This window comes from Bactrocera dorsalis, chromosome 1, assembly GCF_023373825.1.
Source record: "Bactrocera dorsalis isolate Fly_Bdor chromosome 1, ASM2337382v1, whole genome shotgun sequence".
Classification (NCBI taxonomy): Eukaryota; Metazoa; Arthropoda; class Insecta; order Diptera; family Tephritidae; genus Bactrocera; species Bactrocera dorsalis.
In genome coordinates, this window is record NC_064303.1 from 14,611,888 (window position 1) to 14,630,791 (window position 18,904).

An 18,904-nucleotide genomic window follows, 5' to 3' on the forward strand; every position below is an offset into this window, starting at 1 on the left:
GGAAAGCAAATGGCGAATTATTATTACTGAATTGACTAATTAATGAATTAATTATTATTATATTGTATTATTAACTGAAATATTTAGATGAAATGATAAATTCTTAATTATATAATATTATTATAGAAACTTAAAAGTAACAAAGAAACATTACTGAAAACAAATATAGAGAATATTATATTAAAAAAAAAACAAAAAAACATAACTAAAAAATATTTAAATAGTGTTTTTAATCAAACGAGATGAGTTGTGGCAAGTATGGAGGAAATTTATTTTCGGAATGCGGTTCAATTGTGTACTAAACTCTTGGTTGGTTATAGTCAGCCGGGGCTCATTGCACACAGGATATATAGTACAGTAAAGTGTAAAAAATCTTAACCCTTAGAAATTTTATTAGACACTACGAGTATGCATATGAAAAATTATAAATACATTCAAAGGCTATTAAATTTGCTTTCGTAAGCAATAACTCAATTCAAAATCTTAAACAATTCATCAAAAATACTGAGTGTGAACACTTTTGTCCATTGACGCAAAAGTGTGGTTCGCATTTTATGTGGCCACCAGGCGACTTTTTTACTGCTTCCATCCTTTTTAGCATACTATTTATGGGCTTTACTATAATATTTGGACTTATATTTTACCATGCGAGCCCGACAACACAATTCATTTGCAATCTTTAGATTTTCCCTTTCGGCAAAATTTTTCCTTTGTTAAATGGCTCAAAGACGCAGAATGGTGTTAAAATATCGGGGTTTGGCGAGCTAGTCGAGCAGTTTGATTCCAATATCCCAAAACCACGATTTGGCATTTTTTTCATTATTCCCGTCCTATTATATGGCGTAGAGGCATGGACGATAACGATTTCGAAAGAAAGGTTCTGCCAAATATTTATGATCCTTTGCGCGTTGGCCACGGCGAATATCGCATTCGATGGAACGGTGAGCTGTATGAGATATACGACGACCTTGACATAGTTTAGCAAATTAAGAGACAGAAGCTGCGCTGGCTAGGTCATGTCGTACGTATGGACGAAAACACTCCAGCGCTGAAAGTATTTGACACAATACCCGCCGGGGGAAGCAGAGGAATACCTCCACTCCTTTGGAAAGACCATTTGGAGAAGGACCTGGCTACACTCAGGATCTCTAATTGGCGAAAAACAGCGGGAAGAAAAAACGATTAGCGTGCTATTGTAAACTCCGCTGAAAACGCATAAGCGGTGTCTATGCCAATAAAGAAGAAGAAGTTTCGGATCGATATCCTGCATGATAACATCTACATCATGAGAGCCCACCCCACTTGATCTTATTCGTTTAAGTATGGTTTTATCGGACAAATTAACTTTGTTACAATCATCGATGGCGAAATGTTCCAATTTTTTAGCGAGCCTTAAGGAGCTTATCACTAAAGCACGTTTTTGTACCATTGCTACAGACTTGACCGATATTTGTAAGGCCTTGTCACTGACATTGTATCCATAGGCCTCAGCAATAACTTTATCAATACCCACAGAGGTATTTATTGCTCCAGCAGGGCGTACTCCACTCTAAATTAGGGCTGTTAAATTTTATTATTATTTTTATTTTATTAATAAATCCAAGGGAAAGTTTATATTTGTTCGCGAATTCTCGGTAAGAAGCACATTTTTTTTTATATATCTAAGGAGAAGGTAGAAATTTTTCCTGCTACAATATCCAGAACGAAGTTGCGCAAGAGTCACTTTAGTTTTTCAAGGCGACTCGAGCCTTTCGTCAGATTTGGGTATCTCCAAGTTCACCATTCCTTGGGAGGCAGTCAGTGAAGGTATTATTGGCTCTTCTGTGAATGGCAATCAGATCATGTCTCAAGTTTGTTACTTATTTGCTTTTTGTGGTATAGTCTGGTCGTTATACTTTTCGATGTTGACGGCGATGCTTTCGCAGAAAGCATTCCAGTAACTGCTTGGAGAGGAGTTCGTTATGTTCCTTAAACGGAAGCATGCGGGACTCACAGTGTAAATGTTCAACAAAAGACATCTGCAGGCATCTTGTAATCATTCGAAGTGCACTGCTGATGACCGGACGGCTGATTACCTTGTATGTTGGCAACAATGTTTATCTGTCCTTTCCCCAGTTTCAGTCGACTAACAACTTGAGGATTTTATCGCTGCTCTGTACTTCGGCAATCAAAAATAACGCCTTAAATCTTAGAATTGTTGAAAGTCGGAATTTTAAAGCCATCGACTGTGTCTACAAGGTGCGTTCCAAAGTAAACAGGACTTTTTGAATCTAGCGCCCCCCGATGGCGCCATCTATATGTCGAGTGGTGCGTTAGCATCTGCTATCTTTATCGATTGTTCAGTGAGAATGACATTTCATCGATTGGAAGTGAAGTTATTGCGTTTCAAATATTAGTATGTTTGTGTTATCGGTGCGAAAATGAGCTTCGAACAAAGAGCCAACATTAAATTTTGTTTTAAAATTGGTGAAACTTTTACCGAAACGTTTCAACTGATGAAACAAGTTTATGGCTATGATTGTCTATCCCGTAGCAGAGTACACGAGTGGTTTCAACGTTTTCAAAGTGGTCGTGAGGACATAAATGACGATCAACATGTGGGCCAATCAAAATCCGATCATCAGAAATTCCATGGAAACTGTGCGTGAATTCATCAAAAATCAGCCGGAATCATTATTGAAATTCATGGAAATGGAATTGAACTTCTCCAAAACATCTCGATTTATCACATTTTGACCGAACATTTGGGCTTACGAAAGGCGTGTGCACGGTTTGTTCCGCACAAATTGACTGACGACTAAAAATTGCTCAGAATCCAACATTCGAAGGACGATTATTTATTCAAAAATCACATTTTAACCATTAACCACTCCCCGTATTCGCCTGATATGGCACCGTGCGAATTCTTTCTTTTCGCAAAAAGCATTTGCCCATGAAAGGAAAGCATTACGTTATGCAGACGTAGAGGCCATTCAAAAGGCTTGCACCAGCATACTGGCGGCCATACCGGCTAACGAGCTAAAACACTCGTTCGACATGGTTTTGGACCTTGCAAAAAGATGTATTGAAGCAGGAAACTATTTTGAAGAAATTAAACTGATTTTGCAGAAAAAACCGTTTGTTCTATTTTTTTTTACATCCTGTTTACTTTGGAAGCACTTTGTATAATAGAAGTTTAATGAAGGGAAGCGTTAGACACTTTGTTGAGAAGAATCGAGAAAGAATGGTGAGATAGCTTCTTCCTTCGTTATTTTGGCGATTTTCCCCCTGATTAGAACGGTACGTTTAAGGTTGCCGTTTGACTCAGTTAAGCTCGTGCAAAATGATTACAACAAAACTTTGAACAAATTGAATTCAACTCACTAACTTTGTGGTTATTTTACATATACCATAAATTCTTAATCAAGCGTACAGTCACTAAAGATATCTTGATAGAGAAATTACGAAAAGACATTCAACATATTGAATTCCAATTTATCGTATATTTCCGCATCGTAAGCATAGATTCAAGACTCATCGCCAGTAATAATACGTTTCAGGACATCCTTGTAGTCAAAAATATTGTTTCACAGACGTCAACGTTTTTTTTTTGAAAAATTGAATGATGTTGGATTTTTTTTTTTTAATATTTTAAATAAAACACCATCGAATTCAATTACAATTTCCATTTGAAATGCATTTTTTATTATTCTTTATATTAATATATTTATCATATTTTTTTAATTATTTTTCTTCTATATATTACATATTTAATTTGTATATTTTCTTTAATATATATTAATTATAGTATATAATACAATTCACGACAAAAGCTGATACAAAACGAATACTCACTAACTGCTAACCACTACACTATATAATACCCTACATACAAATTCTATTTATGGTGTATAATACAAACATGTTTGTCTTAATATTTGCGTAAGTATGTATGTATGTGTGTATGCATGTAATACGAATACAATATATGTATAAGAGTTACGTACATACATATGTACTTATAACGCACACGTTTTTAAGGAAATAATAAATTTTTAAGGAAATAAGTAAGTAGTTGAAGGCAGCAAGCGCTTTTGGAGACAAAATAGAAAAAATATTACATGCATACGCTAACTAAACTAATTTATATAAAATAATATTGCAATTGTTGAAATGTGGTATAAAGCGTTAATTTTTCGCTTTACATAAATAGTTAAATATAATAATTATATATATACACATATATATGTATGTATATAGACTGACGCTTTACAGGCAAAACAAGCTTAAGCCAAAATACATTGAAGCAAATTTTTGTTATTTTTTAGAAAATTTAGTTGTATATTCATTCGTTGTGATGTTTTGTTTGTTGCTATGTGGGCGGTTTCTTATATAAGACTATTTCACTTCACTTTTGGACGATTTTGCAACAAAATTTTACTTCTTTGTTGGCGTGAAAAGGCAAATGATAATAATTTATTGTTGTTTATATGCAATTTTTTATATTTTTATTTATTTTTAATGATAATTATGAGTAATTCTAACGGGTTTCAAAGTAAATTTCTGCATAAATAATTTTTTAGGTAAATTAAAAATTAAAAAAAAAGAAAAAAATAATTTGAAATATTCTAAAAAAATAAGAATTTTTAAATAACCTAAAAAATAAGAATTTTTAAATAATTTAAATTTTTTTATATTTCTCTTTTGTGCACAAGTCTTACCTAAAAAAAATAATAATTTTTAAATAACCATAAAAGAGAATTTTTTTTTGCTCAGCTATTTGTTTACATTTGTTGTTAATGCAGAGAAACAATATTATTACTTTCAGGGTTGCAATTTTTTAACTAAACCACTTTGGATTAAGTATTAGATTTTCATTTTTTAAACTAAGTTTTTTATAAAAAATTATATTTTCAATATTTAATACAAGATGGTGGGACCAAAAATTTAATTATCAATTTAGAATACCGATTTTGAAATAATTTTTTTTCTTCAATTCGGTATTCGGGTTAGAAATTTTAAAATTATTTTTAATTAAGATTTTCGAGATTATGTTTTCAATATTTATAACAAGCTTAAAAATTAATTTTTAATCATTTATTCAGATTTTGGAATAATTTTTTTTTCAATTCGGGATTAGAAATTTTAAAATTATTTTTAATTAAAATTTTCAAGATTAAAGTTATATTTTCAATATTAAATAGAAGATGTTGGCACCAAAAATTATATTTTCAATTTAAACATTTTTTTCAATTCCGTATTCGGTATTAGAAATTTTGGAAATTACTTTTTAAATAAAATTTTCAGGATTAGAATTATATTTTCAATATTTAATACAAGATGTTGGAACCAAAAATTTAATTTTCAATACTTTATGTCAAATTTGGAAAAACAATTTCTTTTCAATTCGGTATTCGCGGTTAGAAATTTTGAAATTCTTTTTTATTAGGATTTTCAAGATTAAAGTTTTATTTTCAATATTAAAAACAAGGTGTTAGGATCAAAATTTTAATTTTCAATTTTTCACGCCGATTTTGGTATGAACATTTCTTTCTATTCAGTGTTCGGGATTAGAAATTTTAAAATTATTTTTAATTAAGATTTTCAATATTCAATACAAGATGTTGGCACCAAAAATTTAATTCTCAAATTTTAATTTCGATTTTGGTATAAAAATTTTTTTTTTATTCGGTATTCGGCATTAGAAATTTTAAAATTATTTTTAATTAAGATTTTCAAAATCACAAAGTAAAAAAATATATATAATTTAAATTTTAATTGAATTATTTATTTAGTGCATTATTTGCAACCCTGATTCAAACTCATATAAACAAAAATAAACCTTTAGTATATAATTTTTATTTGCCATTTTAAATACTTTTTTTACTTTCACTATGCTTTGAAAAAAAATCGAAAATTTTTTTTTGAAAAAAACAATTGCTGAAGATAAATCATATGCCAGCTAGCGAAAAAAAAAATATTTATGCTCTATCTCGCTTCAACATGAGTAAATGCTTCGCTGTTACAAAAAAAACCGTTATTATTCTGCATTTTTCATTAAAGTAGATTTTTTCGAAAAACTATTTTTTCAGAACCAAAACAAAGGCGCTTATCAATCAGCTGGTAGTAGCAATTTTTGACAACAAAAAAGTATGTTTTAACAACTATTATACTTTATCCGACAAAAAATTATATACTCGCAACTGTTATGCTATATCCATTAAAAATCATATACTCGCAACTGTTAGACTCTAATAGATAGTGAAAAAAATTATTATTATGCTCTATCTCTCTCCACCATGAGCATATAATTCTCAGTTACCGAAAAAATGTGTTGTTATTCTGCTGATTTCTCTAAAGCCTGCCTAAACCACTTGTTTTTCCGCAAAAAATATTACTTGAGCACAAATTAGGCGTTACGCAGCAGGTAGACGAATTTTTTCCAACAAAAAAGCATAATTTTAAACTTTTGCATAACACAAAGCTGTGAATAATATTTTAGCTGCATTTTTTTATTTCAAAATTATTTTTTTTTTGAAATTTCAATATTTAATTTTTTTTCGAAATTTCAATATTTAATTTGTTTTTTGAAATTTGAAAATAAAATTTTTTTATTTTTTTTAAATTTAAATACTTCACAAAATTAAGAACAAGCGTTAGTTACGTGTATTCAAGCGCCTCTTTACATTAAATTTGATTGGTGTGACAAATAAATTCGCTTACCGCGCACGGCAGCACTGAAAATTGCCTGCGCATGCGCAAACTGTTGGCTAACATGCTACAAAAACAAAGTAGTAATGCAGTTTATTTACAAAATGTCAGCATACACCGTTGCAACTACTCGTATGACTAACTGCTTACTCGTATGAGCAGCATTTGGTTGACGCGTTATAATATCAATGTTTGGAAGAACTTGCTTTGACTGGTTGACGGGTTTCGCTTTTTGTGGGCTTTACTTGTATTTTTTTTCCGTTTGCTTTTCTTCTTTTCTTGTTTCTGTTGCCTAATCTTGTTTTTTGTTACCTTTCCTTACTTTTTATTGCCTTTTCTTGTTTTTTTCCTTTTATTATTTTTGTTTTCTTATTTCTTTGCCTGTTTTTTCCTTTTCTAATTTTTTGTTTTTATTTTTTTTTCTCCTTCTCTGATTTTTTTTTTTTGTTTTTCTTTTAAATTTTTTTTTTTTAATTTTTTTATTTCACTTTTCCATATTACTTACATTACATACATATTTTAAGTAGTAAGGTAGACTATTCGAGCACTTTTAAGGAAATTTTCTTTATATATGTATTTTTTATATGTATATACAAACACATACACAACCTATGGTGTGGTGTGTGTACATGTCTAACTAGATTTATTGCTGAGCATTACTTTTATTCTGTTTGTTGTTTTTACAAAACATGCATACATGCGTGTGTGTGTGTGTTTAACAAAACCTTATTTACTATACAATTAATTACAATTCTTTGATTTACATAAAAATTAACTTGATTACGCTTTAGATAGCTGTTAAAGTCCAGCTTTCGCACGATATGTTGCTCTGTGTATATATGAAGGGTGTTCGTTATTTACTAAATTGTTTAATTTTGTTGTAAACGCACGCTGAAGTTACAGCTTTTGCCGTAGAAATAAGGATGCAATTGTAAACAAGCGATTTATTTGGAATTTATGCAATGTCTGAATCACTTTCTTCAGATATTTTATATGTGATTTCTTGTTATTCTTTGCAATATAGTTTTAGTCTCCAAAGGAAATAATTCTACTACTTTAAATGGGAGTTATTCTAACACAAAATTTTCTGCGCTACAAAAAAGCTCTGAATCATTTTTTCATAAACACATTGCTTTAAAAGTTATACGCAGTTAAAGTTCTGCTAGTACATTTTATGCAAACAGTACGCCATGCCGTATGAGTAACAAATAATGCATCAATCACTTGTATGAAGGCTCAGTGTATTTGGAGTACTCGTATAGCTTTGACTGCCTATAACTTAAGAAGGAGTGGTTTTATGAAAAAAATTATTAAGAGCTTTTTTGTAGAGTAGATATTTTTTTAATAGATCAAAACTTTTTCAGAATTCTAGCTTAACTTTTTTAATACAAATTGCCAAAAAATCACATGAAATCTGATTTTAGCACAGTTTAAATTAAAAACAAAAAACATTTTTTTATTAAGAAGACCACCTTATCGTTAATTATCGTTGTTGTAAATTTATTTGTTTAAAACAAAATATCAAAAAATCATGAAAAAATACTTTTTTCATGTTTTAAATTGAAAATCAAGCGCTTGTTTATATTGCCACCTTTCTTTTTATGGCAAATACCGAGACTTCAAGTATCGTTTACAAAAAAAAACCAACTTGTGTCACAACAGACACCCTAATATACTATATATAACATTAATAAGCAGTTTTTAGATACTCTTCCCATATACATATACATAAGTAGTTTGCTTGACATTCATATTAAATGTTACTAATTAGAAATTATATTGTTTTTTGTTTTTTTTCTACACCCCATAATTGCTTTAACAAAAAAAAACTATTTTTTTTAATACAATACAAATTTTAAGCATAAATTATAAATTATATCACAACAATAAAGACAACTGCGTTTTGTGCGCGATCAAGTAGTTACAATTCAATATTCATAGGACATTAAAAGAACGAACAAATGATCGACAAGCTCAATAAACTATTTATAGACTAATAATTACAAATTACAACGTTCACATACTTATTTTCTTTGAATATTACACGTTACAGCTGGTTTCCCGCGTGACATACAAACATATAACTGTATGTAGCACAGTATTTTAGGTTAGAAGTTGAAAAACCGCGCGACACAACAGCCTTTGCTTTACACGACTATATTCCCCCCAGGTTATGCTGAGACGCTGCATGGTGTGTATGCGCATGCGCAGCCCGGCCGCCGCACAACTGCATTGTCGTTATCAGCAACAGACGACATTACGTAAACACAAGTGCTTTTGGCTTCACGTCGCAAACACTAGCACAGTCTTTTCTTTAATATCCCTTATATGCATTGCAGCCGCAGTCGAGTCACACGCAAGCTTTCTATCTCACATTGCAGCTGTTTGAGCGGCGGCGCATGTTGCGTACACGACGACGGCGTTTATGTTGTCGGCGTTGACGTTGACGTTGACAACAGCGACGACACTGTTTCTCTTCCTCGCTCTTGCGGTGGCGAGGCGCACTGAGATCCATCATTTGGATTGTCAACATTGTTTGCTTGTCCGCCGTCGGATACTAACTTTTGCTAAGCGCCTTCTTTTTTCTTTGTACTAATATATCGTAGAAGGGATTATGACTAATCGACTGTGTCAAACGTTTGATCCATTCTTGTTGATCCTCTTCCGTTGCCGCCGACATGCGGTATACCGTATGTTTGCCTTCCACAACCTGCAAGTGTAAATATGTATATACATGAATATACGGTAATATATAAAATAAATGTATATATAAGACATAAATATATAAATTATGTATATATATCAGCCATGCCACTCACCTTTCCCTCGGAGTCAGTCTTACAAGCTTTAATAATATCAGCGCCACCGGTGGCGAACAGTTCAAAACAATGCGGTTTGCTACGATCGTGTATTTCGCGCACCTGCCGAGGACAAAAATTGTAAATGTAACGGTAAATGAGTGAAAAATCATTCTTCAGTACTCACACATATATTTTCCAGTGGTATGATGCCTCTGGGCTCTTTGTCCGTTGTGTACTCGAAGTAGTACAGACAATTGTCGTTCAATATGAACCAGCGTCGCTTCCACGATTTATAACTGTAACATCAAGAAGATTATTAATCAGCTGTGCGTGTTTAGTAGGTATAATTCTTATGTGCTAGAGACCTAATACAAATTTTAAGTTTAATCCATATTGCTTCTTATCCAAATTTGTATCCTAATCTAACTATGAACTTTATAACTACTTATATAGGTCAACTAGAAGCTTGAAATCAGTTATGTATAACTGGTAAGATTATTTTGTATATTTATATACATACATGATTTCGTACACTATTTATTTCTGAATAATAAAGACTATTTATTTATAAAAAAAATCAAAGTTAATGAAATTGTTGACTTACCGTCCACCCTGCTTCCACAGCCAGCCCTCCTTGTCTGGATTGAAGAATGTATGCATCAAATCATTACCATCGTCTTGTGGTATTTTAAATGGTTCCGTTCGTATTGATTCGTAAAGGGATTCTAGTAGGCCGCGGGGTAGATCACCGCCGTTGTTAATGCCGCGATTCATTGAAATGAAATGCTCAACGGTGGGCTTGTCCTTAACCTAGAAATGAAGGAGGAAAATTAGTATTGTAAAGGTATATGATATATTAAAACAATAAAATATATAAATTAAACAAAAAAATAAATAATAAAAAAATTACAAAATATGTTTAAAAAATTTTTAAATAAAAAAATAAAAAAAAAAATAATAACAAATATAAAAAAATAATAATAGATAAAAAAAAATAATAGATATAAAAAAAATAAATAAAAACATATTCAAAAAATTACAAAAATATTTAAAAAAATACTAAAATATTAAAAAAACACATAACACCGTTGACTTTGCTTTCACCGAAGTTCTTTATATAAAAATCTTCAAATCCAATCGATCATGTTTGTTTGACAGCTATATGCTATAATCGACCGATTTGAACATAACTAACGGAGATTGCACCGCTGCCTTGAACAATAATCCATGTTGAAATTCGTGATTATATCACGTCAAATAAAAAAGTGTTTCATACAAGAACTTAAATTTTGTCGGTTAATTTATATGACAGCTATATGTTATAGTGGTCCGATCTGAAGAATTTGTCCGGAACTTATACCATAGTCTTCGAAAATACTGGGCGATGCCAAATTTCAAGAAAATATCACCTCAAATAAAAAAGTTTTCCATAGAAAAACTTCATTTTGATCGATCAGTTCATATGGCAGCTATGTGCTATAGTGGTCCAATCTGAACAATTTTTTCAGAAATCATAGCATTGTCTTCGAAAAATCAAATTTCATGAAAATATCTTTACAAATAAAAAAGTTTCCTATACAAAAACTTTATTTTTATGGATCAGTTTGTATGACAGCTATATGTAATAGTGTACCGATCTGAACAAATTTGTTCGGAAATTAAAGCAATGTCTTCGAAAATATTGTATGCCAAATTTCAAGAAAATATCTTCTCAAATAAAACAGTTTTCTATACAAAATCTTCATTTCGAGCGACCAGTTTGTATGGCAGCTCTGTCCTATAGTGTTCCGAAATCGGCGGTTCCGACAAATAAACAGCTCCTTGGGAAGAAAAAGTCGTGTGCAAAGTTTCGGATCGCCATCTCAAGAATGGCATAGAAAATTTCGTTGAAACCGGAATATCGCTTGCTGCCAAAGTGAATAATAAATTCAAAATTAAAAAAAAAGTATTTTCGAAAAAACATTCCGTCTGTCTGGTATTTATACTAAATTTGCATTAAATTTACTTATATGAAAAAAATAGTATTCTCGATTTATAAGCGCTAGTATATCTAGTATAGCGGTCATTGCCCTCTTCGAGTGACAAGTAGACCCGTAAATGCGAATTCCTGCATCTACTTATTATATTTAGTACTCAAATTAAGCGAGAGCGTTTGTATGATTCTGAAATCCAAGTCGTAACAGTTGCGAAAGCTCAACAAGCAGAAACACACAAACAAATATATGCATATGTATTGTATATGTGTTTGTAAGACAAATATAAAATGTGTAAAATACATTTCAAATTATACTTGACCTATTTTTAGAATTAAGCAATTACTCAAAACAAATGAGATCATTCAGACAAACAACAACAACAACAACAAGCCGCAAACAATTAGAGCCGTTTACATGCTGTTTTAATGGAAACAAATGAGTAAATTGCAGGGTGAGGTGTTGGTGGGTGGATAATGGTGGTGGCGGCGTGTAGTGTAAATGCCGGTTTCGCACTAAATTATGCCAAACAATAAAGGAAAAACAAGCCAAAAAAAAGTGATGATCAAGAGCAGCAAGCTAACTGGGGCGGATGTTACCGACTTTGTAAAGAAATAAATAAGTTGCATCAGCAGTTGCAACATACTGACAGTGTCAGTGGCGGCCACCTGCTATTAGCGTGCATGCCAAATGCAATGAATATGCATAGCATGCTGCCGATGGCAACAACAAAAAAGAGCTTTTTGAATTAGGCGAAAAATTCGACAAATTGTTTAGACAGCTTGGGGTGCGGGACCAACGTGCGACAAACCCTGAGCTATAAATAATAAAAAAAAACTTATATAAAAAAAAAACAAAAACAAAAGAAAAAATAATAAAAAAAGTTAATTTCGATTGCACCAAAGATATAATACCCTTCACATAAAAAAGTTTTCGTACAAGCAAAAGATTTTGATCGTTCGGTTTATATGGCAGCTATATGCCATAGTGGTTCGATCTGAACAATTTATTCTGAGATTACAGCGTTGCTTTAAACAATAATTCATGCCAAATTTTGTGACGGTGTCTTACCGAATAAAAAACTATTTCATACAAGGATTAGATTTTGAACAATCAGTTTTTTTAACAGTAGCATATAGCTGTGATACAATGGTCTGATATCGGCATGTCGAAATATTCAGGCCGATATCCTAAAATGTGGGAGACTGGTTGACAAACTTAATATACCCTGTTCAGGGTATAAAACAAAAATAAAAAAGAAAAAAAAAATTAAAGAGGAAAATAAAAAAAAAATAAAAAAAAAAAACACTTAACTACTTCGGCACGCGCAGTATGTGATCGGAAGCGTGCACAATAGCAGAAAAACATTAAATTATTGAGCTGTTAAGTGCTGCAAATTTTGCAGCATCTCTTTTTTGTTCGCTTTTTCTCTTATTTTACGTTTTTTGCTAATTCGTTTAATTGATTTCCGCTCGCGGCGAATAATTTGTGCATGCAGACGCAGGCAGCACGCTTAAACGGCGCATTTATACTTATACCCTCCTCCTACTCTACCATTCTCCTCAAACTTTACTCACCGATGGGTTGTGCAGCGATGTATTGAGCATAATAATGGCGAAACTTAGCACGTAACACGTATCGGTATTTGTGAATATATCCGGATTTAGTTGGCAATAGCGTTGCGCGAAACATTCCATCATACGGTCGATTTTCTGCGCCTCACCCGGAAGCCGAAATGACCACAGGAATTGTCTTAAAGCTTGCACCAATATTAGATTCGTAAAGTCGTGCAGCGCTACGAATGCTTTCAGCACGTCCTCATTGAAGTCGTTCTTCTCGCCTAAGTAGTCACCTGTTGGGCAGTAAATATTGAGTTATTTTGTTTATACGTACATTGTGTATTTGTGTTAACTCACCGATTGCTGTTTTATTGAGACCTTCGCCTTTGTAGAGGAAATGCGCAACATCTTGGGGGTCGTGTCGGAGCAGGCGATTTTCCACTAAGTATTCAATACCTGTGGAGTAAAAAACAAATTAAGTAAATTAGTTCAATTTTTATTTTAGAAGTTTAACAGAAATAAAATACTAAATCAATCAAAAATATTAAAATTAATATAGATAATATAAAACTTAAAATATGGCTTGAGTCAAAGGATTAATACGACCTCATAAACACGATCGAGATTATAATTGCATATACATACCCTAATTTCTCAAACAAAAAAGTCCAAAAAACAACGTTTTATAATAAAAAGGTAATAACATAACCTCAAAAAATAATAATAATAATTTCGTGGTCCGATCTAAACAGTACTTTCGAAGATTGTAACGTTGGAAAACTAAATTTCGTGAAGTCATCTTGGTAAATAACAGAGAACTTGAATTTGATCGGTCATGTTGTATGGCAGCTATACGCTATAGTTGTCCGATTTAATTAATACGTTTAGTGATTGTAGCACTATTTTGAAAAATAGTCTGTGCCAAATTTCGTAAAGATATCTCATCATATAAATAAGTTTTCCATATAAGCAATTAATTTCGATCGTTCCATCGTATGGCAGCTATATGCTATAGTGGGCCGATTTGAACAATTTCTTCGGAGATTATATTGTTGGATTGGAAAATAATTCATGCCGAATTTCGTAAAGATATCTTGTAAAATAGAAAAGGTTTCCATACAAGGACTCGATTTTGATCGGTCAGTTTGTATGCCAGCTATATGCTATAGTGGTCCGATTTGAACAATTTCGAAGGTGATTGGAGTGTTATCTTGGACAATAGTCCATGCCAAATTTCGTAAAGATATCTTGTAAAATAAAAGAGATTTCCATACAAGAACTCGATTTTGATCGATCAGTTTGTATGCCAGCTATATGATATAGTGGTCCGATATTGGCGGTTTCAACAAATGAGCAGTTTATTGAGAAGAAGATTTTATATATAAAATAAAAATATATTTTTGATTTGAGCCCATATTAATAAAAATACCTAATAACTCATAAACGTAACTCAAAACAACCTCACAATATCACAACCTAAAAAATCATATTATTGATTTGAAAATTTATCGATAAAAAGCTTTTATTAATCAAATATCCTACCTAGAACAACCTGATAATAACAACATACCCTTAAAAAAGAATATTATTGGTTTGAAAGCAACCACTCAGATTAATCAGACAAAAACATAACCTTAATAACCTAACCATACAAATAATAAACCTTAATATTCGGTTTGACAACCACAAAAAATTGTTGAAAACAAATAAAAAATTTAAAAAGATAACAACAACTAAAGAATAGGTGTGCCTATGTCAATATCGATAGTTCTCCATTCACCGGATATTATTTGACAAATGCAATATAACAACCCAAGAACATAAACGAAAAAAAACGTAAAAGCAAAAGTTGAAAAAAAAAAATTAAAAACAAAACCTAAAAAAAAAAACTAAAAAAAAAAATTTAAAAAAATCTTGCAAAGACACAAAAATTAAAAACAACTTAGAAAAAATGAAAAAAATAACAACGAAAACCCAGCAAAAAGAAAATAAGATAAACAATTGTTAAACCCATATTTACATACGTCAATGAGAACTTGAAATTAAGTTGTGTGTTGCAAGTGAATTATACACACAGCATCAATTACGTTCTTGATATGTATACACTGGTAAGTGAAGGTGTGTCCAACATAAATACCATGCGCACAGTATGGACACTAAGTAAATATAACAAAACTATAAACAGACATTGGAAAAATGGAAATGAAATGAGACCCTGTAGGGAATTGATATTTTCACTATGTGGAAAAAATTATGTAATCACACCATTCGGGTCCAGCAATTTTAATGACTAAATCAAGTCATAAGATCAGTGTAAAAAACTAAAAAAAAAAATATCAACTAGATCCCCAAATAGACTAGCCTTCTAACAAATATTTTTTTAGGTTTACTTTCTCAACCCTAAAATAATTGGCTCTATGGAACCGGAACGATTAAAAGTTATATCCAGGCAAAGAGAGTTATCTGCATAAAATTTCCTCTAATTTTTTTCCCTTGACCTTAAGGAGTTATAAGATCAATAACAATAGTTTCTTAAATCCTTCCAGATTGGGATTACAATTATGATTTACTGTCATAAGATCAAGGTACTTCAAAAAAAAATCAACAGCATCCTCAAATAGACTACGATTATACAACCCTTCGAAGATATATATAAGCCTTCGAACTAATAATGTTTAGGCTTGACTTAGTCAATCTTGAAACAATCGGATTTATGGAACCAGAACGCTCACAATTTAAATCCAAGCAAGGAAAATTATCTGAATATAATTTCCCCTAATTTGCTTCCGCTGCCCTAAAGGGGTTAGAAGAGTAATAACAATACCAACTACTTATTGAATCTTTTTAGATTTGGTTAAAGGGTTAAAGTCACTTGAGAACTTCAAAAAAAGAAACTTTTTTCTTAATGTATTCCGAATGTACAAACATATACATATATTTGAGAATATTCTCGGAAGATTTGGAGCAAATCCTGCAAATAGTTCCGGAGATATGAGCGTATTTCTGAGAATTTTTTCACTTAGTGTATTTGATTTCCAAAGCTTTAATCGCGTTTTTCTCTCAAAGCACTGTTTTCCGAATCCATGAGGAAAATACCTCCGAAACGGTTAGGATTATCACAAAAACGACCGGGACTGGTCGACTTGACATTTTCAAATGACCTTTTTAGATATATCTGTCAGATAATGATCGGACGGTATAAGATTTTGACTATGATTTTCTCCATGAGGTGTAAAATATAAATAAAATAAAAACGTCTTACAACATCTATACAGACCAATTAAAAATGGCTAAGGAAGTGAGAACCAGAATGCATTGCTCAGAGCTGGATCCCAGACGACTCTTCAAACCTCCGGAATACATCAAAAATAGCTAGGGAAGGGAGAACCGGAACATTATGCTCAGAACTGGATCCCAGCCGGTACTTCAAGCTTCCGAAGTACTATAGTATCTTCCAGGAAGAAGACTTTGCGGCTCAGATAGCTAACAGCGCAGGAAACAACATAAAAAGGACAAAAATATATGTCGATAGACAGTCACATATAAGGCGATATTCCTACCGCGACTGGTTTCCAGTTCACAAAGGAATTCCGGGAACCGAAATAGCTGTTGAGATTGCCAAAAGTGCTATGCGTCTGACTACCGAACCAGTACAATGATGTTGCTAAACACGATATACAATAAAATTTCCGAAAGGACTGATAGACGAATTAGGGCAAGATGGAAAATCGTGTGCAAGAATCCGGTAAAAAAAAAAACTCGCATGCTTTTTACTAGAGGTCACAACCTACAGGCATCACATGCGAGCCGGATGGCCACTAATAACGACGATAGATGCATAGAGTGCAGTTAAGTATGCATAGGAGAGTGACTGGGAAACCGCTCAAGCCTCTGTTCAGCATGTAACAGAAACAGATGTTGACTTTTGTTCGGCCAAGAAGATGTTCTACAGTAGCATTACTAGTGAATATGAGACTTTCTGATAGAGAAGCAACCGCAAGCCTAATAGGAAGTTTAAAAATATATAAGAAGTCATTTGAAGGGTTGATTCCGACGTCTAAAATTCGTTTTTATACAATATGATTTTTTCCAAAATCCTCTCGGAAATTTTTTTCAGACAGTTAAGTCGGTACAACAGAAACAGAGCTTGACTTTTATTTGGCCAAGTACAGACAGCATTTCTAGTGAATACTCGTATGAGACCGTCCGATAAAGAAGCAAACATAAGCCTACTGGTAAGACTAAAAATATCAAAGAAGTCATTTGCAGGGTTGATTTCGACGTCAAAGATTCGATTTTAGTACTTAATTTTTTCGAAATTTTGTTTAAGTGTAAAAAAAGGAAATTTTGATACTGTGTACCTCTCGGAATATGAATCTGAAGCCACAAGTGGGTCTTACCGTGAGTCAGTTTTAACTGCTTTTGGAATTATGACCACAAATAATGTCGACTATATTCACAAATAAAAGTCAGATGGACAGTCCCAGCACGTTTCCAGAAAATTACGATCAATTCGAACTGTCTCTGTACACAGACGCACTAAACACTCATCAAGCTTAACACAGGATAAAGTATATTCCAAGCAAAAAAAACGTTGCTCACACAGCTCAAAAAAAAACATGATAATGCGGCAAAACCAAATCGACAAAATCCACACAAAACCGAGGTGAAAGAATTGTGAAAACACTGAAATTGTATGCAAACTGGAAAAGAGCAATCAAATGCAGAACTGTATTTACATACAAACCAGAAGGAGAGCGACCACATAATCCAATCTAGATTTTGGAAGCAGACAACAAAGTAAACAAACAGAGAGAGATTAGTGGCATACACATACATATGGGTATGTATGTATACAAATGTATAAAAGATACAGCGCCAGCAACATATTTAAGGTGAGTTGTTGACTGCGGACTGACGGCTGCGGCCTGGCGGCAATCGCGGTGCGCATGGGGAGCACCACAAATGGCAACAAAATGAATGAGCAGACATGCCGACAGTCAGTGAAGCATTTGCGGCAATTAAATCGGTGACGAAAGCGCCGTTGTATGTTTGCGCTGCACGTGTAGGCCCCCCGAGCGCGCACCTATAAGCTCTATATACATACATACATGTATATTGTATAAATTGAGGTATATATTTGGAATTGTTGGCGTGTGTGCCGGTGATGGATGGCTGACGTCGGTTATTATGATAATAATAATAATAATAGTTGGTGACGATTTCGCAAAATGCAAAAGTATAACCGTTACAATCGCTGCTGCATGGGCATGTGTTAGGTTGTTATGCTTTTCATTGTTTGGAAATTGCGGTTACGCTCATAACTGTCGGTTTGAAGCGATTAAGTGGCGTTGAAAAAGAGGTGCGTCAGCATTTACTGCAAATATAGGTATGCATGTGTGTGTGTATATTTTTATTTATGCGAAATTAAGTGAGTGCGGCGTTTCGTTGGTAATCAACGCGCATATATTTTAGGTTATGGAGAACCCCTCATTTGCGCAGAGTGACAATTGTGTTTAAATTGCCGAACAAATTGTTGTCTTCATGGCATATTTATTATGAAAAAAGAGAAAAAAAAAACGAAACAAGTAGGGAAGGGCTAAGTTCGGCTGCAGTCAGAAATGTTATGCTCGCACAATTTGCAAGATCGAAATAGTATATAAAATTTAGCCTAAATATAGGCTAGTCGAAAAAGTCTTTTCGCATTTCTAATCAAACTTCAACTTATTTTGTTATATTTATAATGAGCTTTAATGAAGCAAATATGTACCATTTTGTTTGACCACTTTTTGCCATTTTTTCCGCTAGAGAAATTATTTCATTACTGTAAAACTTGTCTGGTGTCTCGGCGAAAACCTGCGACAAGTAATTTTCACAGCCT

General features: G+C 32.6%; 1 protein-coding gene across 1 annotated transcript in view; it reads right to left on the minus strand.

Annotated features, from left to right (window-relative positions):
• Positions 1-4,290: 4,290 nt before the first annotated feature.
• Positions 4,291-18,904, minus strand: part of LOC105228485 (cytohesin-1) — an 82,722-nt gene continuing 68,108 nt past the window's right edge. The window contains exons 4-9 of the mRNA XM_019991114.3: positions 13,381-13,479; positions 13,042-13,316; positions 10,096-10,301; positions 9,676-9,787; positions 9,510-9,611; positions 4,291-9,400 (exon numbers count right to left, since the gene is read on the minus strand). Coding sequence (XP_019846673.1) covers positions 9,248-9,400; positions 9,510-9,611; positions 9,676-9,787; positions 10,096-10,301; positions 13,042-13,316; positions 13,381-13,479 — 947 coding nt within the window. The 3' untranslated portion in view covers positions 4,291-9,247. The remainder of the gene's footprint in view (positions 9,401-9,509; positions 9,612-9,675; positions 9,788-10,095; positions 10,302-13,041; positions 13,317-13,380; positions 13,480-18,904) is intronic.